This window comes from Desmodus rotundus, chromosome 8 (genome assembly GCF_022682495.2).
Source record: "Desmodus rotundus isolate HL8 chromosome 8, HLdesRot8A.1, whole genome shotgun sequence".
Classification (NCBI taxonomy): domain Eukaryota; kingdom Metazoa; phylum Chordata; class Mammalia; order Chiroptera; family Phyllostomidae; genus Desmodus; species Desmodus rotundus.
Window position 1 is genome coordinate 105462205 of NC_071394.1, and position 25898 is coordinate 105488102.

Below are 25898 nucleotides of genomic sequence, written 5' to 3' on the forward strand. Positions count from 1 at the left end.
GAGCTGAAATTATGATAAAAATAGGTACGACAAAATCTGTGATAACAAACTGATTAAAAAGAAATGAGTATAAATCACATTTTCAGGAAGTTGACCATAAATGGGTAGGAGGATTAGATTCTTCCAGTCCTTTTAATATTTTCCAATTAATCTGATTCAGGAATTTGATTCCACTTGACATTATGAAATTTAGGTGTTAAAATATATTTAAAAATAAACTCATTCCTTGTCCCCTGTTTTATTATGTAAGTCCTTATACGACACGCACTGGTGCTGTTTGCACCCCTGTGATCACCACTCAGACTCCCTCCAGACAGATTTATTGCGTAGGTTCTATTTAAGCGACTTGACTCTTAGGTAAAATAATCAAAGATAGGGAGCTTCAAAAAAGGTACAATTTAATAGATACTAAACTCAGAAGCACAATTCTAGTACAAATAGTATTCTCCCCCCAACACCGTGTGAGAACATTTAAGAAAGTTTTCTGAGTAGACAATTTTTATTCATTTTAATTTTTGCATCAGTTATAGCACATAATTACAAAGATAATTGATGTTGACACAGACCCACATGCAGACAAGTGAGAATGTGGCCCCATCGTGTTTGCAGGCTCTGAGCATCCCTGCGTTGCCCACTTTGGTCAGTTTTTAACTTCTGTGGAATGTGCAGGTGTCGAGAAGTTCTGTGAAGCACAACATAAGAGAAAGACCTTCAGGTACTGCCTGTGCTTACTCAACACAATTCTGTTCCTATTTTTTAAAGTAAATGATAGGTAATAAAGATTTTTAAAACTAATTCTCCATCTCCCCTCAGTAATGCCTGTGCTATTCTTGACTACCAATATTGTCCTTTCCTCCCGCTCTCATTATCTACAGCATGTGAAATAATCCAACATAAATTCAGCAACACTCCTAATAATTTGGTTATCCAATCTCTAATATTATTATTTCTCCAATTTCTTTTTGAGGCAGCTATGCCATTCTAGCTAGAAAGGCCCTATTATAGTGTTAACTATACTTTGTTTCTTTTAATATTATTTTTAATAATATTTTACTTATTCAATTAATTATTTTATTTAAAATCTTTGAAAAAATTAATCCTCTGAGTGGTATATACATGTCATTTCCCAAACTTCTCCCCATTTTTTAGCAAAAAAGTGAAATACATATATATAGTTCAATTTCCAAATGATCTCAAATTCTTTTGCACTCTGCCTCCTTCAAATGATTTGACTTTTTTTTTCATCTAGTGTCTTATACTATTTTCTAATTGAGTCACCTCATTGGTAAGTTTGAATTCTCCTGCAGGGTCAGGAGCAGGCCCTCTGAATGTTTGTGTTCCTATTAGTACTGGCCCAGGGCTTAGCATGTTTACCTGCCCCCCCATGTTATTGCTCCTCAGTGTTTCCTTCTACTCACCAGAGGGTATGCATTGTCTCATGTTAGCAATAGCTCTAAGATACTCTGGCCCTAAGTATTTTTGATAAGTTGTCTTGTCCTGAAGGTTGGCCAAACATTCCGTGTCATCACTGAAGAGCAGGTCCTTGGTTGAGGATTCGAACAACTGGAACATCATATATTCAAATCCATTTCTTCCAAAGAGCTCCTGAGTCAGATAGACAGGTAGTGAGTGACCAGCGGTGCCAAGGAGCACAGGGTTGTGTATTCTGCTCCAAAAGAGCTGAGTCTGCTGGACTGCAGCTCCAGCCCCTAGGATATGGGGAGCACAGCAACACCTTTGGAGGCACCATAGTGAAATGGCAAAAAGCATGGCCTCTGGATTCAAATCCTGGCCCTAGCTTTTCCTTGTCATTCAGGAAAATTCTTTACTGAGCTTACTGAACCTCATTTGTGAAGAGATAATAACACTAACTAGTGAGATGATATAGAACATGCTAAACAGAAAAAGCTCCAAGTTTGCCACTGTTATCACTATTCTGCCAGTCATTCCCAGGGGTTTTCAACTTTCTGGGTCACACTTGTATGTCTTCCTGCTGCCCGGCACCCTCATTACCTTCCCTCTTCTATTCTCTGGATCTGCCCCAGGTACCCAGCCATTTCCATCTCTTCCTTTCCCTCCCCTCTCATCCTTTGTTCACTTCCCTTTTAACCTAGATGCCAGCTCACCCTGCATGGGACCCATCCCTTCAAAAGTCTGAGACCAAGACCTCTCCCTGGGTTGTCCTTTTCCTGGGATGTGTGGGCAGCATATGCTAACACATGGATTCCTCACTGGAGCATTTCCAAGAACAGAGTGTGCTCGTGCAAAAGGCAGGTGAGGCTCTGAGTTTTCCCTGAAATCATTTGATTTACACAGCCCACTGCTCCATAGGATCAGCCCTTTTTGGCTGCCTGTAGAGGTCATAAATTATCTGAATGTTGGCTTTATAACTCTCATGAAGCCTAAAACAGTGTTCAGCTTGCCAGGTTCAGGAAATACACTGGGATCTACTTAGGTCAGAGAGAGTAACCTCCACTCTGCTTTTCCCACATATAGCTCAGCCTAGTGTGAAGGGCACTGAGCTAACACCCTTATTTCTGTGACAGAACAAGCCCAAGGGGTACCATGAGTGTGCTCAGAATCAAGGGAATCTTGGTGAGACCCTTCACATGCCCACATGACTGAGGCTTTTCAGTCCACTTTTGGTGTCCTAGAAGGACCCAGAACAAAAGTGAACACTGCCACCAGTCTTCCGCTTTCATCAGAGGAAGAACTATAAGAATCAAGTGCCACCACCTAGGGAGAAAGAGTGTGAGACCGGGCTGGGGTGTGTCTGCACAGGTCTGCAGGTGAACTGAGTGTTCAGTTGCCCATACCTGTTGGTTGAAGAGCATTCTGCGAACAAAATCTGCATTATCTTTCCTTGAGACCACAGCGTGATTTGGGACTATGGCTAGGTGGCAGCTCTGAGCCTCAGTCACAGGCTTTCTGGTATCATCGAGGCACAGCAGCTCAAAGTCTTTCTGCTTTAGATCCTTAGCCCAGTCTTCATGGTTTTTTCCTGGGGGGAGAGAAGCCAGGACAACTGATGATTTTCATAGAGGTGCCCTCCCTGGGAAGATGTGACCAACCACCAGAGTCCGGGCTCACCAAGACACAGAGAAACAAAACGATAAAGCTTTTAAAGTAAAACAGATGAGAAATATTCATGAACTCATAAATTCATAACCTTTATAATTAGTGCTTTCTCATTCCTGTCAAAGACAAAGATTTCTTAAACAGGCATGAAAAAGCACTAGCTAAAAAGGGAAAGACTGATAAATTGAACTATGTTAAAATTAAGATTATCTGTTCATCAAAAGACATCATTAAGAAAGCAAAAAGGCAAGATTTTTCAGAGATGGACACTATATTTTCAGTAGATATAACTAACAAACACTTGTATTCAGAACGCATCAAGAATGCCTGTAAACCAAGAGGGGGCGGCGCTCAGATGGAAGCTTCCTCTGTATGTTTGCCAGTTGGGTTGAAGGCCAGTGTGATAACTGACCCTGTGAAGTCTGACAGGACATGAAGAATTTTCTCATTCTCTAAATAAAAAAGGTTAGGGATAAAGTCACTCAAGTCTGATAGACTTAACAAACTTCCTTGATTTCCCAACTTAGGAGGGATTTCCCATGAGAGACTCAGATTTTCCCAAGGGAGGAAAGAACAGAGCAGCCACGTACCGTCTGTGTTCTGCAGGACTGCAGGGTGCTCCATAAAGGCCACATCTCCCTTCTCAACCAGACACCTGCACACCAAGGAGCAGGTCAGCGAGGAGGATCAGGTGCGGAGGGACAGTCACAGAGGGGGAATCACTGAGAGGCTCACACCCCCTCCCCCCGGGCCACTCGGCACATCTAAGGCTGACCACTTCCACACACACAGCTGTAATGCCTGGCTCTTCCTGGGAATTAGAGGAGAAATGTAATAAAAAAGAAGAAGAAGAAGAAATATGCTATTTAGTTTCTATTGTTCCTTATTTTAAGTGTTGATCAGTTTCTCTAGGGGAAATGCTTGTGTTCTCCTACTAACAAAGATATTCAAGGATGACTGGTTGGATCAAAACTCACTTCAGAGATTAAAATCAGCATAGAAGATGCGATTTTGAAGGAGTCTCATCGTACCCATATGTCTACTCAACCTTAAGAAAAGTTAATGTGCATCACTACATATTAGTCCACACTTTATCCCAGTGATCTGTGTTTTAACAAGCTCTTGAGGAGATTCTGACCTGTGCTCAGGTGTTAGAATTAATGCTCAAGACAGCCACCTCCCCACTCTATAGAGCAATGGCTTCAAAAACATTTCCCGCTTCCCGCAAACCTTGTCCCTCCTCATACCCCTCCCCAACACTCATACTCTGACAGGTGCTCCTGCTTCCCAGAGAAGCACAGAAATCATTACTGGGCATTCTGTCAGTATCCTTCTGCCAAATCTACCAGTCCAAGTGTCCAGTGCTCTTCGCCTGCCCTTCAGATACAAAGGAGGGAAGGTCTCCCTCCCAGCAAAAGTGTCCTCTCCAGGTGCTCTGCATCCCATCCCATCCCTGCCCACATTCCCAGGCACTTTATGCTATGGTTATCCTCTTTCTCTTACATAATTGGAGCCTTTTCCTCTTCACTGAGCTCTTTTCATCAGCATTCCTACTTCTTTTCTTTAAAAAAAAACAAAACAATAAGCCCTGCATCAGTGCCACGCAACCCTCAGCAATGGATCTCTCGCCCACTCATCCAAGCACCTAAAAGGAATCACCACACTTACCATCAGCACCCCTTCACACCACCCTCACTGACCCTTGGCAGTCAGGTTAGGGGACGGACTCACTGTTGAATCCGCTGCCACCAGAGTCACCAGATCCAGAGGCCAATTTGCCATACTCATTTTATTTGATCTCTGAAGTTTCTCTCAACATCTCTCATCCTTTCCCCAGTGATCTGAAAAGTCATCTTTGTTATAGACCAAATATAATTATGCTCATGTAAGTCTATTCTCTTCCATTGATTTGTCATTCTTGCACATAAATCAGCCTGTATAGACCACAGTATTACAGTGTTATGTGATCTTTACCTCCAGGAAAACAAATTCCCTTTGTAAAATTTTATTTTAAAATTCTTGTTAAAAACCTACTCGTTGCTTATCTGGAATTCTAATTTAATTGGGCATTCTGAATTTTATCTGGCAACCCTCACCTTAAACTACCTTGGCTGGCCTTTAAGGCTCAGGTCTCAGATGCCCACCCCAGAGCATCTGTTAAAACATCCCCTTTGGCTTAAGATGGTTCACATGGGTTTTTGCACTTGCAACCAAAGGAGTCCTTATGTATTTTATTAAAGAAAAAAGACATTAAAAATGTAAATAACCCTGGCTGGTGTGGCTTGGTGGATTGAGTGCTGGCCTGCAAATTGAAAGGTTGTGGTTCAATTCCCAGTCAGGTCACACGCCTGGGTTGTGGGTCAGGTCCCCAGCTGGGGGCGTGCGAGAGGCAACTGGTTGATGAATCTCTCACATATTGATGTGTCACTCCCTTTTTCTCCCTCCCTTCCCCTCTCATGAAAATAAATAAATAAAATCCTTTAATAAAAAATATAAGTAAATAAAATTTATATTAGTCTAGAGAGTTAGAAGTGCTAAAGAAAATATAAAGCAAGAAAGGGGTAAATAAAGTATGGTTGAGGGTGTGTGTGAGAGAGAGAGAAAAGAAAATTATACAGTAGCCAGGAAAGACTTACTTGAGAAACCCTAATGGAAATGTGGGAATTAACCATGATGACATGACAAGGAAGAGCACTCCAGATGGGAATAAGAGCAAGCACAAAGGCCCTGAGGCAGGAGTGTGCCTGATGTCTTCAACAGATAGCTGGGATACCAGCATGGCCAGCAAGGGGGAATATCACAAAGAAGCCTTATAGGTCAAAGAAGGATCCTGACTTTTATTCTGAGTGATATGGAAAATTACTGGAGGACTTTAAGCAGAGAAGTGTAATGCTCTGCTTTATGTTTTAACATCCTCACTCTTGCCAATGTGTTGAGAATAGACTGTGTTGGGGAGGATAGGACAGATGCATAGAGACCTGCTAGGGGGATATTATGACAATCTGTGGAGAGGTGTGGTTTGGACAAGGTGGTATCAGTGGAGATAGGTGGTATAGTTAACATTGGTTACTTTCTGCAGGTAGAGCCAACACGATTTGATGAACTAAATATGGGCTCTGAGAGGAGAGTAGACATGGATAACATGCACCAAGGTTTTGAATTTTTTCCAAAAGAAAAAAAATGGAGTTGCTTTTAACTGAGATGAGGAAGGCTGCAAGAGGTACTGGTTTGGGTGGGAGTGTGTGAACTTTGAGAAGGTCAGTTTGGGACATTTAAATTTGAGATGGTGATTAGAAATCCCAGTAGGCAGTTGGATATACAAATCTGGAGTCTAATCTGGAGTTTTAAAGAGACAAGCTGAACAGGGATGTAAATTTGGGAATTGGTTGGCATATAGATGAATGGAGACTAGATAACCACGGGCATGAAGAGAGCAGTCCGAGGATGGAGCCCTGGGCTACTCTGCCGAGTAGAGGCTGGGGAAGTGAGGCTGAATCAGGAGGACACTGAGGTGCAGTAACAGGAGAGGGAAGAGAGAGTCCAAGAGAGTGTGGTGTCCTGAAGCCAAGGAAGAAACTGTATCTGAGAGGAGGAAGTGATCACTGGTGCCAAGTAGATCAAGTAATGCAAGGACTGACAACTGGTCTTTGGATTTATTTAGCAACATGGAGGTCACTGGTGATTTAAAAGTGCAGTTTCAGCTTCATGGTAGATGGCAGTGCACCAAGGGGGAGGTAGGGTGGGAACAGCCTGCCCATGTGCCAACAATGAGGAGGACTGTTTTCTGTAGATAATTTAAAAACAATAATAAAACCAATTCCACTAATTGGAGTCGGGGGGAGGTGGACAGATTCTTAAACTGAGTTCTGGGGGGATTGAAAGGAGAAAAATTGGAGTGAGCAAGGATGTTGAACTTCAAGGGGATTTTGTTGTAAAGAGGAGAGAAATAGGAAGCTGCTACAAAGTAAAAAGATCAAGAAAGGTTTTACTTATTTATTTAAGTGTAAGATGAAAAAATAGCAGCATGTTTGTAGGCTGATGGAAATGATGTAGTAGAGAAGAAAATGTGATGATGCAGGAGAAAGAGGGCAGATCTGCTGGGGCAATACCCTGGAAGAGGCTGGAGGACAGGCAATCGATGCAGGGACAGGACTGGGCTTCGCTAGGATGCAGCCTAGTCATCCCGAATAAGAGGAGGGAGGGCAGCATCTATGAGCACAGATGCCAGCCCACAGGTAGATGTGGCACGGGGACAGGGTGGAATTTCCCTTTTGATCACTCCAATTTCCTCAGGTGAAATGGGAAACAAAGATCAGATAGATGGAGGAGGAAGTGTTGAAGGATTGAAGAGAGGAAAAAGCACGGAATCATCTTTTAGGAGAGCAGGGTGGTAAATGGACTCAGAGACATATGGCTCATTGAAGGTGAGTTCTCATTAAAGGGAGACCAGTGAGCCTGGAAGTGCAGACACCGAGTAGTGGAATGTTGGACCTAACCAAGGTTGTGGTTCAGCCAGGAGAGGGGACAGGCATTTGAGGATGTGTGCAGGAGAATAATTATCGTGGTTGGCTGTGGAATGTATGCTGGGTGCAGAGGAGAAAAGGACATAAAGGGGACTGAGAACAGTGAAGGGTTCATAGGATCAATGGATCACAGGGCAGCAGGAGTGAAGGGCTATCGAAGTCAGGAAACCACAGGGAGTGAAAAGGCAGGTAGGAGGTATTGGGGAGAACAAGGTGTTGGAAGCTAAGGCTATTCTTTGTGTGTTCATCTTCATTTTGGAAAGAGGGGAGTTCATGGTTCAAGACAGAACTCAATTCTAGGTCCTCTGTGATATATTGTAATAGTACCAAAATGGGACTATCAAACTTAATACCAATGCACCTTCCAATGTAAAGACAAATTAAACGATTTTAACCCAGGGTTAACATTCAGCATAAATTATTGTAAGTGGGATCTGTGAAAATATGTAATTTATGTATGGCTTATGAAAGAGATAAAACTTCAGAGAGGTCAGAACAAGGTGGTCTGGCAGTGTGATGAATAAGTGTCCCTCCTAGAAGCTCACACATTCTCCACACATCAGCCATAAAACCCTAATTCACACAACATAGCCTATTGCCTCAAAGGGTCCTATGCTGTCCATCATACTTAGAATTAAATCTACCTTCTTAGCCAGGACAATGGGGCACCGAGACAGCCACTGTCTGCAGCTCCAGCCTCCTCACACGCTTGATCCTCTCCTTCCCATGCTCTACTTAGGGCCTTCTTCTCTGGCCTCAAACAGCACGATTTGTTCCACCCCTGCCTTTGTCCTTGCTACTCCTTCTTCCTGGATTACTCTTGCTCCAAATTTTCTCGATTCAGATTCCCTTTCAATATTTAATCCTCAGTTCACATCGTCCCTCCACTTGCTTCCCTGACCACCATTTCCAAAATTGTCCCCTCCCCAAGTCACAGACACATTGGTTCCTCTGTAGCCCTTAACAAAGTGAGTAAGTGATTGCCCTTGATTTATGTGTTTATTGTCCTACTCTCGTGGACTCAGGGGGTAGGGATTGTATGTGTCCTGTTGCTGTGATAACCTACCTAGAACAGTGCCTGCCACAAACTGGATGCTCAATAATATTTCTTGAATGGATAACAGAGCTCAAGAATATCTACTTTCAAAATCTCATCAGCCAGGTGTTAAGAAGCACTTGTAGGGTGCCCCCCTACGATTTTAAACTGGGGCTCTGAAAGATTTCATGATGTGTCCACAACCACACAGAAGAAAGGAGCAGAAACAGAACCAGGGTTGTGACCCTGCACCATCATTTTGCCTCTCCTCGGGTGCCTTAGGTCTGCTGGGACTGTAGGTGAGTGTTCCAGAAAGTGGTTGAACTTGAGTCCTAGGAGCCACTGGGAATTTGCAGTTCTAGTTCTGAATTCTGGCTCCTCCTAAATGCAGCACCGAGATGCTGGGATGGTGAGAAAGGTGAAAGGATAATAAGTGCATGGGGTTGGAGCCAAAGAGAAATGGGGTGCACAGACACTACTCGCCTGAGTGCCCCACCGGAGCCGTAGTACTTCTCGTGGCTGTTGGGAGCACACACGTGGGCTGGACTGCTGCCGCCGCCGCACAAAGCACAAAGGCTGGAATCTGGATCAGACCCAGGGGCACAGCTTTGACTGAAAAATTCATCTGAGCAGGAGGAAACAGGAGGTCAGTTCTTCCTGCCTGTGTTAGCAAGAAAGCCACAGATTTTTGTTCCTAGAATTGACTGAACAATGTAAAGACGCATTCAGGTCTTTGGTACCATATTTTTGGAAATAGGAACCTTATGAAATTAAAAAAAAATAGTTGCAGCTGGAATGAAGTAAAGGGGGACTAGCCGAAGTTGGGACAAGAGTGTGAACTCACAAAAGTCTTCTCTGTTCTGGAACAGGAAGAGCAGATATAGATTTAACCCTAAGACTAGATGAAACTGGAAGTCCTGGCTGGTTGACCCTGTTCCGCATGTTTTCCAATGTCTGCTGCCCTGCCCTTCTTTACAAGGCCTGCCATCATAACTCTTAAGTCTGAGAAGGGGCCTGCGAGGCCCAGCCACCAAGTCCTGTGCTGGGCTCCAGGGCACTGTGGTGAAGATCCACCCTCCTGGAACCTAAGTCTGTGGGGCAAAAGCCGTAACTCAAGTAATCCCACAGTGAATTCATGTTTCCCCTCTTGCTCTGGGGAAAAAAATATGATTCCACAGTCTGCAGAGAAAGGAACCCAGTACACACCAGGAGTCAAGGAGAGGTCTTGAGAGATGAAGAATGAATAGGAATTACCTGAGTGAAGGGCAAAGGAAGCAGCATCTGCAAAGGCCTAGGATTGGGGGTGGGGGTGAGAGACAAACTGCCTAGAGAGCTTAATGGAGGCCACTGGGGCTGGACCACCCACAGCAAGGGTGAGTGGGGAGGGGGCAGGGATCCAGACCACATGTGACCTTTTACACTTCAGTGTGGATTTTGTTCTTTACTCTTAGAGAAATGGGGAGCTTCTGAAGGGCTTTAGACAGTCCTGGGCAGGATATCGTCAGGTCTGCTTTTTGCAGAGAATGGTCTGGCAACAGGGTGGATGGAATCCAGGGCAGATGTAGTGTGCATGCAGCAGGCTGCTGCAGGAGTCAAGGGGAGATGGGGGCAGCTGGGACTAGAGTAGCACAAAGGAGAGGTCGGTAGGTGGAGTGGAGAGAAACAGACAGTACTGGTGATGGGTGGGTGTGCAGAGAATGACAGCTTCCAGGTTTCCAGATGGAGCAAGTGGATGGACTGTGGGGTCCTCCAGCAAGCTAGGCAGCTCAGCAGCAGGACCAGGCTCAGCAGACATGATATATTTTGTTTTGGACAGGTTGAGCTTAATGTGCTTTTGAGATATCTAAGCAGATAATGTCAGATAGGCAGTTCATATATACAGGTCAACAAGAGATCTGTACATGGGATAAAAACTATTATCCTTATATAGACATAATATTATTAATCGTGACAGCAGCAAACATTTATCTAGTGCTTGCTATGTGCCTAGCTTTCTACATGCAATATTTGTTTAGATGGTGGTCAAGGCTGTAGGCATGGTGTGAGTACTTAAGGATTGAGTTTAGAGTGGGAGAAAAAAGTTACTTTAAGCAGCTCGGACATTTATTAACCAGGTTGGGAATGGGGGACTTTGTAGGGGTAGGAGAATGACCAAGCCTGTGTGTTTTCACAAAGCCAGGAGAGTGTTTTAAGTTGCTTTGAAGAAAGAAAGGTCATGGAGAAAAGGACAGGAGCATGCCCTTCCAATTAAGCAATAGGTGGGTCACAGTAGCCTTGACCAGAGTTCTTTGGGTGGAATGATGCACAAAGCCAGAGGGCAGGGAGTGGGTGGGAGGTGAGTGGTTCAGCCCAGGCTTTTAATAAGCCTGGCAGTACGGGGGAAGAGAAAGAAGGCAGGAGCTGGAGGAGAATGTTGGGAGAGAGAGGATTTTTAAAGATGGAAGACGTTGGGTGTGTTTACATGTTGAAAGAAATTGTTGAATATACCAGTGGGAGAAGTAGTGACTGAGGGTATGAGGCTCTGAGAGGGGAGCAAGGGAGGGGCCCACACCTAAGGGAGGTAGAGGGGTTGGCTGGGTTGTGGAGGGAGGCGGAGCAGATACAGCCATCAGGAGGCCACAGCTTTGGCAGTGGGATGTTGAGGGGGGCCTTTCTGGTGGTTTCAATTGCCTATTGTAGGTGCAGATGAGATCACCTGCTGAGAAAGGGTGGTAGATGGCTGTGGGATAGAGGTGTGTGGACAAGTACAGCATTAAGATAATTATTGGGAAGTGTGGGGGTGTGGAGCAGAGAAACAGTGGGAGTGCTCCTGAGTGCTGGGGGACCACTGAGGCCAGCAGCTGGGGCATTTCCAGTGGAATGAACTGTTCCACCCTGTCGCATCCTCCAGCCATGTTCAGTTGCTCAGGTGCAGAGGGAGAAGAGAGCAGGTAGTAGGGTTCATAGAAGGGCTAGGGTTTGTCAGGTGGCTGGGGAAAAGAGGAGAGCAGGAGTCTTTTAGGTTTGGGCAAGAATGTTGCTAAAAAATGCCTAATAAGGAAATCTAAGAGAGATGAGGATGAAAGTGAAAGATAAAGCACTTAAGGGCTTACTGGTGTAAGGTTTTCAATTTTAAAAAGCAGCCAGTTTATTTGGGAAAACAATGCACAGGTATGCATGAACACACACCCTGCTCTTGCTTTGCAACCCCAGGCTTGTTCCCCGAGCCAGCTGCAAGTTATAAAGAATATGGTATTTCCCCAACATCTGCCCTTTGGGTCAAGTCACTCCCCTCAAAGCAAGGAGGTGAGGAGAAAGGGGAGGATTTGTTTAAGGACATGCGAAGCTCACCCACAATGTCTGTCCAGCCCTTTTAGGCCATCCCTTGCCATACATTGAAGTGAATTTCTCCCCTACCCAGGCACCGACCCAAAGAGGGGCTGCCACACCACCTCCCAGAACACACTTACCAAATTTACAAGACCCAGTGTGGTTGTATATTAAGCCCATGGGAATGTTCCAGCCTGCAGAAGTGCCAGCTGCTGTGTGGCAGGACTTCTTGCCTCTCAGAGAGTTCCAGGTAAGGTGGGCATCAGATTTCTTAACCACTGCCACAGCATAGTAACCTGGCAACAGAGACGCCAAGATGCAATTTCAAGAGCTCCAGGGCCCTCTGAAAATGGTTTCTAGAGCTGCTGCAGCTAGCCCTTGCCTGCCACTCGCTCCATGTTGAATCCCTCACCTTACTGTAGCAGAGGCCCCTGCAAATAACTGTCGTTATTAGTACTGGGCCAAACAGACTACCGCTCCTGCTCCAGATACATCTACATATACACATTCACAAATGTTTACACACATGCTTCATACTTTTTCAATTGAATCCTGGCATACATTCTTTTCTGTGAGTAACTTTTTTTTCAACAGTGGATTGTGGATATCTTTTTGATTCAGTAGAAATCGATATAACTCTCTCATTCTATTTAGTATTGGTTGACTCTATGTTATGTTCCACTCTAAGGAAGTACCATATTTTGTGATCCCCCTACTGGTGGGCATTTACATTGCGACCCATTTTCCCCTCTTACAAACCACTAATGTGTATAAATCTTTGTACATATATGACCATGCACGTGTTTAAATATTTCTGTTGAATAAAAGTCCAAAAGAAAGAGCTTTAATGACTTCTTTTTTAAGGTTAAGTTTGATTTTCTAGGTTTGCAATAATATTTTTTAATACTGACAATTTTTTTAAAGATTTTATTTATTTTTAAAGAGAGGGGCAGGGAGTGAGAAAGAGAGGGAGAGAAACATCAGTCGGTTGCCTCTCACATGCCCTCAGCTGGGGACCTGGCCTGCAACCCAGGCGCGTGCTCTGACCGAATTGAACCAGCAACCTTTCAGTTCGCAGGCCAGTGCTTAACCAACTGAGTAACACCAGCCAGGGCTGTCATAATGACAACTTAATTTCCCTTTCCCCAATATTAAAAAATCTCTCTCTCCCTTTCTTGCTGCATTCATTTCCAAAATAATGCTGAATATCTTTGGTGGGAGTGGGCCTTCTTGTTCCTGATTCTAATGAGAACACCATTGATATTTCATGTATTCCTATCCCAATATTATGTAACTGAATTGTGCTTACTGAGCAAGGCTCAAACGGCAAAGCTGAATTTATAATATGATTAGAATCATACATCTTCAGAATTAGAAGATAACAAGATTCACCGTAAGCAAACCCCCTCCCCTCGTACACACACACATACACACAGTCACATTCTTGGGTCATGGCTCAGGTCTCTATATATTCAAGCCTGAAAAAGTTGGGAGTCAACATAGGAAGTGGAACACCTGCCTCGACAGTTACTTCCTAAATGACATCACACAAGTCCCTTAACATTTAGGATCCCAAATGTTTCCTCAGTAAAATGGAGACAATGATACCCATCCCAGAGGGTTAGTTAAGATCAGATGTGCTGATATAAGCATATTGTATGTTAGGAATGAGAAGGGGGAGTTACATCAATAGGTTTCCAATATGTTGTTAGTGGCAAAAGAAATACCAGAGCCCCTCTCTTGGTGAAGGAGATTCTCCCGAGCCTACAGCAAACCCTCACCTACTATCCCAGCAGCTAAATAATGTTACAGAGCCTTCCTGAGATGTAACTCTTTCTGTACAAATGGCATTAATGTCATCTATGTGTGTTTGTGCGTGTAGCTTGGAGTTAACCCCTCTCCATCTCTACTCAGATCTAACCTTCTCCATCACAGCCAGTCACACTGAACTGTCTACTAAGCATCCTTGTTGACCTACATTTGCTTATCACTGCAGTTCCTGAAATCCCAACCACTCTTGAAGCAGCTAGAGTTCTTTCTGACTTCACATATTCTATAATCACAACAGACTACATGATGAAATGCCAGCTCTTAGGGTTGGGGATAAAAACAATTTAGAGAAGACCGTTAACCATGAAAGCAGACAGAGGGACAGCAGTCCTAGGGCTTGGATCTTGCTACACGTGAAGGGAAGTTGCTGCAGGGTGAGCAGCTCTGCATTCCTGAGGACTTTGTGGAGGGTGGTCAGCGCAGGGCCTCTGTGACCCTGTGCTTGGCAGGTGCTCTTTATGCTGTGGTGCTCCAAACCCACTCACCTCCCCAGCTCACCTATCTCATAAGAAACTCCAAACCCATGCTCCCTGATTTCAAAATATACTGCAAAGCTATAATAATGAAAACAGTCTGGTGCTGGCACAAAAACAGACACATAAATCAATGTAACAGAATAGAGAGCCCCAGAAGAAACCCTCATTTGTATGGTTAATTAACCAAACCCTCATTTGTATGGTTATATTCTTACCTCCAAAGGAGGCAAGAGTATAAAATGAAGAAATGATAATCTCATTGAGAAGTGGTGTTGAGAAAACTGGATAGACATATGCAAAAATGAAATAAACCACTCTCTTAGACCATATACAAAAGTAAACTCAAAACAGATTAAAGACTTAAATAAAAGACCTGAAACCATAGAACTCCTAGGAGAAAACATAAGTATTAAACTATTTGACATCAGTCTTAGTAATATCTTTTTGGATATGTCCCCTCAAGCAAGGGAAACAAAAACAAAAATAAAGGAAGGAGACTCCATCAAACTAAAAAGCTTTGCACAGTGAAGGAAGTGAAAATACCACCTACTGAATGAGAGAATATATTCACAAGTGATATATCTGATAAGGGATTGATATCCAAAATAATATAAGAAACTCCTACAATTCAATAACCAAAAAAACTCCAATCAAAAAATGGGCAGAGGACATGAAGAGACATTTCTCCAAAGAAGACATACAGACGGCCAGGAGACATGAAAAGATGCTCAACATTACTAATATCAGGAAAATGCAAATCAAAACCACAATGATTATTATCTCACACCTGTCAGAATGACTGTTATCAAAAAGCCAAAAAATAAGTGTTGGTGAGGTTGTAGAGAAAAGGGAACCCCCATACACTGTTGGTGGCATTTCAATTTTGTGTAGCCACTATAGTAAATAGTATGGAGATTCCTCAACAAATCAAAAAGAGAACTACCATACGATTCAGCAATTCCACTTCTGGGTATTTATCCAAAGAAAACGAAAACACTAATTTGAAAAGATACATGCACCATTACGTTCGTTGCTGCATTATTTACAATAGCCAAGATATGGAAGCAACCCAGGTGTCCATTGATAGATGAATGGATAAAGAAGATGTGATTGACATATTCGTATATATGGACCTAGAGTGTATTATGCTAAGTGAGATTAGTCAGACACAGAAAGACAAATACGACATGATTTCACTTACATAAAAAAATTAAAACAAGCAAACAAAAACAGAATTGTAGAAACAACAAACTGACAGTTGCTGGAGGGGGGTGAGGTCAATGGATGGGTGAAAAGGATGAAGGGCAATATAGTCGATAACAGTGTGATAACTTTGCACGCTGACAGATGGTTACTAGAGTTAGTGTGGTGAGCACATTGTAAGATACATAAATGTTGAATCGCTATGCTGTGTACCTGAAAATAATATAATATTGTATGCCAACTATATTTTGATTTAAAACAATTTAAATTCAGAAAAAAAAAGAAACTCCAAAACCAAATGAACACCTGTTTTCATCTCGAGATCCTTCATCACAGTCGTTTTCAAACCTTAATGTTCATGAGAACCAGCTGACGGCTTGTTAGAACACAGCGCAGTGGCCCTATCCTTGGAGTTTGACTCAGTAGATCTGGAGTGGGGCCTAAGAATTTTCATTTCTAATGAGTACTCAGGTGATGCGGATACATCTGGTCCAGGTACTACACTAGATGGAGAAAAACTGTTCTAGCTAATGCCCAAGATTAGTACTTTAGAGACAGATACAGACCCTCTCTGCCTGTGTGGAGGCACAGATGGGAGAACTTGTCACCTGCTCCCCTATTCTAAATGCAAGGTTGACTCCCCTGCTATTCAAATCCAGCTGGCTAAAAGCTAAAGAGTGATTTCATTTTCCTCCTCATCTTCATTAGCAGCAAGGCCCCAGTGTGAACCTTTGTGCAGAGGTGGGCAGGCAGCATGTGACAAGGAACAGTGTGGTTGCTCAGGCAGGACACAGGGTTTCCAGTCAGCCACCTCTTTTCAAGCTCAGGGGCATCCACTTCTCGGCTGTGTGGCTCTGGTAAAGTGACACAGTCCCTGAGCCTCACTTTCCCCATCAACATAATATGGGACAATGACACCCACATACTAGAGGACTGCTGAGAAAGCAAGCAGGAATCGTGCAAGCAGGAGTCCTGTCAATTGTAAAGTACCCTACAGATAGTCATTATTAGTACAGCTTCATGACCGACTTGCTCCTTAACAATTAACTTGTCTTCTTCTTTTCTACTTCTCTTCCTCCTCCCCCCCTCCTCCTTCTTTTTCACAACTCTAGTAATCTTTGGTAATTTTTAAGGCTCTCTGCACCCTTTTCCCAAAAATAGGCCTTCACCCTTGAGCCCCAGTGTTACTGATGCTGGCTCACCTTCCGTGAGTGTATTCGCACACTTAGGCCCAAGCTGCTCATTTCCATCTTTAGGCACTAAAAAGAAAAAGTAAAACAATTGAGGTACATAGCGTTAAAGTCTCACAAACTCCTTCAAAGTCGTGAGCTTCTCAGTCATAAGAGTTAAGAATAACATGAGAAACACCCACTAAGCAGTTTTTCATTGGTCATTAACAAGCTAAGATTTGCAGTCCCATTTTACCTTCTGTTCCCCAGATCTTTGCCATCTGAACATTAGGCTTCATCCCAGAAACTCCCCAATACTTAAGCAGATGCAGAGAAAGACCATGAGATGCGCTTTGAAAGGGAGGCAGAGACTACTGAAGATCTTGACAAAAATCTTTTTGCATTTGCTATGTGATTAAAGTCATCCTGACATCTTTCTTCCCTTCAGAGCTCTGGACTGTGATAGGCAATCACTATATTCTTGCTATGTTGGAGGGCAAAGAATCAGTCCATAGAGTCAGAAAGACCAGGGTGCTGTCTTTATTCTACCTTGGACACCATATTTATGGCAACTTCCCTAAGCCTTACTTTTTAACATTTGTAAAATGGACATACCACTCTGTGTTACAGAGTTGTTTCGTTTTGAAGGATAATATATAGCTTCTTGTTTACTGCCTAGTAGATGAGGTGCTTAACAAATGATACTGGTGAAATCCTCCTCTCCAGCTTTATTTTTTCATGTGGACAGATCTCCAAAAAATAACATGACCATGTGGTCCTACTCCTCAGTCTTCCAGTGCAGCTGGCGTGAGCCACTTTTGGATTAGTAAAGTTAGCAAAAGGATCTAGGCACATTTTGCTCAGCTCCTTCTTCCTTTATTGAGGATAGTGGAGAGAGGGTGATTTAGAGCTTCTCACCTATAACAATATGTTTTCCTCTGCCCTCAGCCATGAGGTAAGCCAGCAGACCTGTTCTCCTGCATTAGTGGGCAACTCTAACTCAAGTGCAATTTGGCAAGCACTGCAGCCACCTCTACACCATGCCCTTCCATATCACTATTTCAGTAATAAAGGTGTTATTTTTCTCTCTTTTTGCCTAAATCCTACGTCTGTATCTTAATTAGTTCTGACATTTGGAAAGGAGGGTGTTATCTACTAGCTCCCTACACTCCAGCAGTAGTTGTTATTATCTCAACAATTAACTAAATTATTTCCTCATCTCTAAGTCCATGGCCCAGAGGGAACACAACAGCAAGGGACACTTCCCTCCACTTACTGTAGTTCTCTGCCAGGATAGGCACTAGACCACACTTGCCCGCCGTGTAGATTGATCCTCCATCTAAGCTCATGGCATCAGCTTCTCCTGTCTGAAGTTAAGAAATAAATCAATAGCACAACAGTGAAGTTGTTATCCTGTCTCATTGACCCTCAGAAGTTTCCACCTCATTGGCTTCATATCACATATCCTTGTGATTAACCAGATCGTGGGTCACCCAAAGCTTCTGCCACATGTACGTGGGTTTAGAAAACTGGACATGTATTAGGCCTATTGACCCAGGAGAAAGAGTTCAACCCAGGTCATGCTGACTGCTGGACATGCCCTCACTAAACTTTCACTATGCGATTGTCATCAACGATCCACATGGCCAGACCCAATGACTGCATTTATCTGTTTCTATGAAACACGTTTTCTTCTGTATGGCAGAATTCAGTTGTGGTCCCATAACCCCTAGCACAGCAAAGATGTTTAATAAATAACTAATTACTCTACTTAAGTAACTCATATAGACATACCTCAGAAATACTGTGGTTTCATTTCAGACCACCGCAATAAATCAACTGTCACAATAAATCAGGTCTCACAAATTTTTTGGTTTCCCTCCATGTAAAAGTTATGTTTACACTATACTATAGCCATTGAGTGTGAAGCAGCCTTATTTGAAAAACACAATGCACATACCTTAATTTAAAAATACTTTATTGTTGTCTTCTGGCCAAGAGGGAGGCATAGGTAGATACACTGTGCCTCCTCGCACAACCAAAAGAAGGACAACAAGAATTTAAAAACAAAAAACAACTAGAACTGACAGAAAATCGAACTGTGTGGAAGCCCAGCAACCAAGGAGGTAAAGAAGAAACATTCACCCAGACTGGTAGGAGGGGCAGAGACAGGCAGCAGGGTGGAGAGGACTCGAAGCAAGGTGGAAGCTGGCGGACCCAGCAAGGTGGTGGATTGTGGAGTCGGGTGGACAAAGCTGCAGCTGGCCCGAGAGGCAGCAGCTGGTGGACTGCATGACAGACCTCGCAACCCAGAGTTCCAGCTCAGGGAAATAAAGCCTCAAACCACTGATTAAAAACACCTGTGGGGGTTGAGGCAGCAAGAGAAACTCCCAGCCTCCCAGGAGAGTTCCTTGGAGAGACCCACAGGGGCCTAGAACATACACAAACCCACCTACTCGGGAAGCAGCACCAGAAGGGCCCAATTTGATTGTGGGTAGTGGAGGCAGTGACTGAAAACCGGCAGAGAATGGAGCAGGCGCCATTGCTCCCTTTCGGCCCCTCCCCCACATATAGCCACAGCACAGCGACCAGCATTACCCCGCCCTGGTGGACACCTAAGGCTCTGCCCCTTTATGTAACAGGCGTGCCAAGACAAAAAAAAAAAAAATGGCCCAAATGAAAGAATAGATCAAAGCTCCAGAAAAAATACAACTAAGCAACAAAGAGATAGCCAACCTATCAGATGCACAATTCAAAACACTGGTAATCAGGAAGCTCACAGAATTGGTTGAATTTGGTCACAAATTAGATGAAAAAATGAAGGCTATGCTAAGAGAAACAAAGGAAAATGTACAGGGAACCAATAGTGATGTGAAGGAAACTGGAACTCAAATCAACAGTGTGGACCAGAAGGAAGAAAGAAACATCCAACCAGAAAAGAATGAAGAAACAAGAATTCAAAAAAATGAGAAGAGGCTTAGGAACCTCTAGGACATCTCTGAACATTCCAACATCCAAATTATAGGGGTACCAGAAGGAGAAGAGGAAGAACAAAAAATTGAAAACTTATTTGAACAAATAATAAAGGAGAACTTCCCCAATCTGGCAAAGGAAATAGACATCCAGGAAGTCCAGGAAGCTCAGAGAGTCCCAAAGAAGCTGGACCCAAGGAGGAACACACCAAGACACATCATAATTACATTAGCCAAGATTACGCAGAAGGAGAGAATCTTAGAAGTAGCAAGAGAAAAGGACACAGTTACCTACAAAGGAGTTCCCATAAGACTGTCAGCTGATTTCTCAAAAGAGACCTTACAGGCAAGAAGGGGCTGGAAAGAAGTATTCAAAGTCATGAAAGGCAAGGACCTACATCCAAGATTGCTCTATCCAGCAAAGCTTTCATTTAGAATGGAAGGGCATATAAAGTGCTTCTCAGGTAAGGTCAAGTTAAAGAAGTTCATCATCACCAAGCCCTTATCACATGAAATGTTAAAGGGATTTATCTAAGAAAAAGAAGATAAAAAATATGAACAGTAAAAATGACAGCAAACTCACAGTTATTAACAACCATACCTACAACAAAAACAAAAGCAAACTAAGCAAACAACTAGAACAGGAACAGAACCACAGAAATGGAGATCACATGGAGGGTTATCAACAAGGGAGTGGGAGGGGGAGGGGGGGAAGGTACAGAGAATAAGTAGCATAAATGGTCAGTAGAAAATAGACAGGGGGAGGGTAAGAATCATATAGACAATGTAGAAGCCAAAAAATTTATATGTATGACCCATGGACATGAACTATAGGGGGGGATGTGGGAGGGAGGCGGTGTGCAGGATGGAGTGGAGTGAAGGGGGGAAATGGTACAACTGTAATAGTATAATCAATAAAATATATTTTAAAAAACAAAAAAACCCTTTATTGTTAAAATACTATCATCTGAGCCTTTAGTTATTATTAATCTTTTGCTGGTAGAGGATCTTGCCTTCAATCTGTAAAAAACATCCGGTATCTACAAAGCACAATGAAGCAAAGCACAATAAAATGAGGTATTCCTGTAATAATTAACTTATAGTTTTAACCAATGAACTTTTCCAACAGAGCAAAAAATGTATACTTACAGTCATAGATAAGGTCATCAAGAAAAAAACACAGACACAAACATACTCTTTGCTTTTGACCTGTTAACTGCCTTTCTAGAAGTCTGTAAAAAAAAAAATCTACTATTTAACACAGTAGTAACTCTATAAGGAAAAACTTGCCAAGCCCTTAGTATGTGCCAGGGCCTTTTCTAAACACTTTCTAGGGATTACTTCATGTATTCCTCACAAATCCAATTAGGTGGGTAGTATAATTCTCCCTCTTTCACACATTAGTGAACTGAGGCAGATAGGGATTAAAGAATTTCTCCAATAGATGGTCACCAGGACTTAAATGTAGGTAGTTTAATTTCTTAGCTTCCGCTCGTAACCACTATGCCACAAGCTTCCAGGATCCAGTTAGTCCAAAGGACACATCCCTAAATACTATCCTACACACATTTTTTTTCATACACAGAATGGGTGGAACATCTACCTCATAGGTTTTTTATGAGGATTAAATGAATTAATGCAAATTAAGAGGTCATAAACAGAAACCTTAGCTGTCACTGATATTAAAGGCATATTCAGAAATACGGATGATTAAAGGAACGAAATCTGCACTCCCATATTACCTATAATAGCAAAGAATTTGGAGATAATTTGTATACAGACATTTAGAAATTGGTTAAATACCTTGAGGCCGAAATACTTGGTGGAACATTCTGCAGCCAGTAAAACTTATTTTAAATGAATACTTCATTACCTAAAAAGTGCACCAACTATACTCAAGACTTTAAGTAATAATAACAATAGCTAGCATTTATTGACTGCTGTGATATGCCAGGTAATGTTACGAGCACTTACATTCATGTAATCCTTATAATCGACAAAACTAGGAGACTATAAATTCCAAGATCTTAATCTTTTGGGTTGTTCCCAGGGAGATTTCCCCAAATTAGGATCTTCTTTTTTAAGAAAGACTGTCTCCTAAGTTTGTCAATTTTTCAGTCCTTTAAGTATAATTATTTCTAATCACAAAGTATTATCTGTACATAGAGAAATGGAAATTTATGAGCACAGCTTCATAATACAAAAAGTATGTGATAATGATCTCTGAGTTATGAAGTTGTGAATGATATTATTTATCTTTCATTTCTCTTTCAGCATGTAATATTTTTTATCACCAGAAAACATTAAACTTTCAACTAAAGGACCGAAAACATTGATTTGCTTTCACAATCCACAAAGGATGCCCTGACCACACCCTGGGATGTCACCCCAACTTCTGCAGGTCCTAGGCAGGACGCTGCTCAGAGCTCCCTGGTCACCAGAGCTGAGCACTAGATGAGTCTGGGCCTTGGACTGGCTCTTTGTTTCTGCCCAGCCCTGAGCTGGAGGGGTCAGTGGGATGGAGTGGGATGGGGCTTTGGAGAGTAGGGGAAACACACAAGCATCTCAGCCTCATGGCTGATGTGGAAGTGTCTGGGAAGGCTCAGCAGAAGTGCCACATGTGTAGGTATGTGGACCCAGTCTAGAGGCCGGGCCTTCCTTACCGCGATGGCAGCAATGCAGTCCTCAGTGGTCTCTTCCGCGGTGCACGTTAAGATGCCACCACTCACGGTGCTCCACTCATCACACTTGACCTTCTCATGGTGGCCCACTGCACACCACTGCACCCTCTGGGAGTCTCCCGCACCTGGGATGGGCGGAGAAGAGCCAGGGATCCAAAGGAAGCTCCAAGATGGGTTTGGGTTTTAGTGCCACAGGCTGCAGGGTGGCTGCCCAGTGGGGTCCCCATTGGCAGCAACAGGGTCTTGTGCCTACATCATCACTCCTGCCTCCCTATCACTGTCCAGGAGAAATGGGACCTCAGTTCTCAGAAAGAACAGTGAAGGCAGAGCAACCCTAATCTGCCTCGTAACCTCACCTTCTCAGGCATCACCCTCCTGGGGAAGGCCTCTCTGAGTGCCAGCCCAGCTCAGGGCCTTCTGGGGGGGGTTCTTACAGGACTGGGTTCTCCCATTCAGGGAGCACTCCCCAGCTGGCAGTCATGTGTTCTGTTCTGGGTGGGCCTGCTTGCTCTCCCTCACCCAATGTCTTTGATCACCACAGTACGACCACATCTAACCCAGTGGTTTGGTAGATGCCCAATAACTATTGGTTGACTAAATGGAGGAGGAAAAAGAGAAAAGGAAGGAAGAATAGGGATTCAGAGGAAGGCAGGAGCTGGATTAAACCCCTCTGAAATTCTAGTTCTCCTGATGGTGGCAAAGGCCATGTTCCCACTTCAGTTTAGGATGGGCTGTTTCCCCTCTCAGACAGACCTGTTGTTGGGTGGGGCAACTCTGGTTAATACAAAGAAGCCAGAACCATCATTACTTCAGATTGTTCATAATCTGGAGTTGTTAGGTTTTCTCACCAGCTCAACAGAAAATCCCCTCATTAACACCCAGTGCAGTTGGTAGCTTCCCTGGGCTCTGCAGGCCAGTGAAGGGTGGGTGAGGCGAGGCTTGTAGGTACTGGGGAAGCCTCTACGACCCCCACCCTGCCTCGCTGCCCTCCCAGGATGTCTTACCATCTTCCCTTAGAGCCTGAAAGGCAGCCAAACACTCATATCCCAGGTACAGCTTGACATCCATCTTAGATGGGACTCTTAAAAACCCATGGGCGGCATCTGTAAACAGCAGGTCCTTCCCATGAGGAGAGCTAAAGAGCTGGAATCCTGCTGACTTGCCTTTTCCAAAATGTTCCTGTTAAGAGGATAAGATAAACAGTGGCATAGAGAGGCAAAGGGAAGACAAACCCCAAACCAGACAAGAATAGAAAGGGGAAAAAGAATGAGTGCCTGAGAGTGAAGACCGAGGCCAAGGCCCTCCAAAGCCCCTGTGGCTCATGGGGTTCTCAAGTCTCTCTCCAGGGAACGCTTTACCCAAATACCAGCTTGTCTGCCCTGTGCAGACTCAGGAAAACTGCCAGGGGCTGCCCCCCAGCTCTGTACAAAGGGGCTAGGGGCCGTCATGTGCCAGGCAGCTGCCCCCTCCAATGCCATGCTCCCATAGCGTGTCAGTGAAGGCTGCCTCAGTTCTGGCCATCTGATTGCCCCAAGTGGCTCCAGTGATCCTCCTCCTGGAGCAGCTGGTGACCCACTCTGCCAGGAGTCCTGGGCTCCTCTCCCACCCCATTCCTGCCATTGAAAGATTTCAAGCAGTCCCTTTCCTCTCTGGCCTCCAGGAAAACAAAGGGCCCTTTGCCTATGACTCCCACTGACTGGCCCAAAGCTGCTCCCGACTGTAGCCGATGGCAGCACCTACCCACACTCTCTTTCCGATTTCTGTCTGCGTTTTGCTTTTGTGGTGGCTCTGCATACAATGTCACCGCTGCCTCCTCTGGCAAACCTCCACACCCTCTTGCGGGCACACAGCCTATTCTTCGGGGCCCAGGAATCTTCCTAGATACACCAAGCAAATCAGTCCTTCTGTCCTCCGCGGAGTACATAATCCATGTCCCCGAGGTTGTGCATCCCATCCTGTGATAATTTCTGTGTGTCCACATTTCTTTGCAGGCAACTCAAGGGCAGGGCTTTGTCTAGTTCATCTCTGAACCCCCAGTGCTGAACAAAGAGCGCCGATGGGCTGGGACTGGGTAATGAGTGAGGACGGGCTGGCAGAGACTGCCACCATCGCAGGACAGAGAGAGGAATGCTCAAGGAGGGGTGCCTGCCACTGCCAGAAGTCGGGAGGGTGGGATCACATGCCAGCGGGATAACAGGGGAACACTTCATGGGGGAGGGGGGGACAATGTGCACTGCATCCTGAGAACCGTTTAGAACTGAAAAGAACACAATGGGGCAACAAGGAACTTCTGCAGTCTTTGGCCCCCTGGGGCAATGATGGCAGGCAAGGGTTTTATGGCCTCTGCTGTCTGTAACATTTACAGACTGACTGGCCTGTCAGTGAAGAGGAGGATGTGTGCTGTGGTCCTGCAGTGTCCTGAACCCAGAAGGACTTCCAGCGTGGCAATAAGAGAATGAAGGACAGTGCCCCAAATCCAACTGGAGACCCCTAAGCAGGAGGGAGGACAGTGAGTTGATTTGGTACCTGGGCCTGGTTGAGAAGCTCCCAGATCAAATCTGCCTTGCCATCCACACTTCGGGCCATGACTGCATGGGAAGGGACTTTGCCCAGGTGACACTCCTTGTATTTGTCCACTGGCTTCCGGGTGTTGTCTCTGCAGAGCAGCTCATACTGGTCCCTCTCAGCCTGGTTTGCAAAGGTTTCTGGGAGAAGAAAGCCTAGAGGAGCCAACAGACTACAGGCAGAGCCATCAGCTGTGGTACCCCCTCCTCACTGAATCATAAACTACTTGACCTTGTTGAAACAATTTTCTAGGCCCAAGATGGAGCCGCTCCTGCCCAGCATGCCACATTAACAAACCAAAACTTCGTGGCCCTGTAATGCTCTGCTTGACCAGATGCGCACTATCCAGTCAGTCCTTAAATGCCAAGCCAACTCTGGGCTCTATACTTCTCTCTTTGTTTTTTCTTGCCCCAAACAAGGTTGACAACATGGTCCCAGCCAATCAGATATTTCCTATGTGTCTCTTCATTGTTCTTTATTCTTTGTCCTATAAAAGCTTCCTATGTTCCTCTTCATTGTGTACTTCTCCAAATGGAGACTGCCTGCTTCATGAAGTGTTAATAAAGTGTGTTTATATCACCAAAAATTGTTTTTCTTTAATCATTCTTTTAACAACCCTAAGAGGAGTGAAAGAGAATCTCTTTCAAATACGTTTCCCCCAGATGAGGAACCTGAGGCCTCAGGAGATGAAATGACTGGTTCTCATTGCAGACAGCCAGGGCTGGGAGGCATGCTTGGCCCGGGGCCCTCCCACGGTCCCTTGTCATTATGGCTCTGCTAATATGGAAGATGTCAGCAAATGTTTAGTGAGCACGCATAGTACACCCAAGGCTGTGCTGAATGAAGTCTTTCCACACTCTCTGTCATTTAATCCTCATAACAGCTGGAGGAGGCCAGTGATGTGATTATCCCATTCTAGAGAAGAGGGAGCAACCTCAGAGAGTTGAGGTTAACTCATCAGGCTCGCTAACCTGAGGTTGACAGGTGGCCATGCTAGGACAGTCCAGGTCCCCCACTCTGCAACACTTCCCTGAGGGCAGAGCCCAGCAGGAAAAG

General features: G+C 44.2%; 1 protein-coding gene across 1 annotated transcript in view; it reads right to left on the reverse strand.

The window, feature by feature from the left end:
* Nucleotides 1-427: 427 nt before the first annotated feature.
* Nucleotides 428-25898, reverse strand: part of LOC112309651 (inhibitor of carbonic anhydrase) — a 39527-nt gene continuing 14056 nt past the window's right edge. The window contains exons 7-17 of the mRNA XM_024565888.4: nucleotides 24804-24982; nucleotides 23282-23456; nucleotides 22260-22402; nucleotides 17901-17991; nucleotides 16658-16714; nucleotides 12087-12242; nucleotides 9121-9262; nucleotides 3669-3733; nucleotides 2817-3001; nucleotides 1419-1605; nucleotides 428-682 (exon numbers count right to left, since the gene is read on the reverse strand). Coding sequence (XP_024421656.2) covers nucleotides 648-682; nucleotides 1419-1605; nucleotides 2817-3001; nucleotides 3669-3733; nucleotides 9121-9262; nucleotides 12087-12242; nucleotides 16658-16714; nucleotides 17901-17991; nucleotides 22260-22402; nucleotides 23282-23456; nucleotides 24804-24982 — 1415 coding nt within the window. The 3' untranslated portion in view covers nucleotides 428-647. The remainder of the gene's footprint in view (nucleotides 683-1418; nucleotides 1606-2816; nucleotides 3002-3668; nucleotides 3734-9120; nucleotides 9263-12086; nucleotides 12243-16657; nucleotides 16715-17900; nucleotides 17992-22259; nucleotides 22403-23281; nucleotides 23457-24803; nucleotides 24983-25898) is intronic.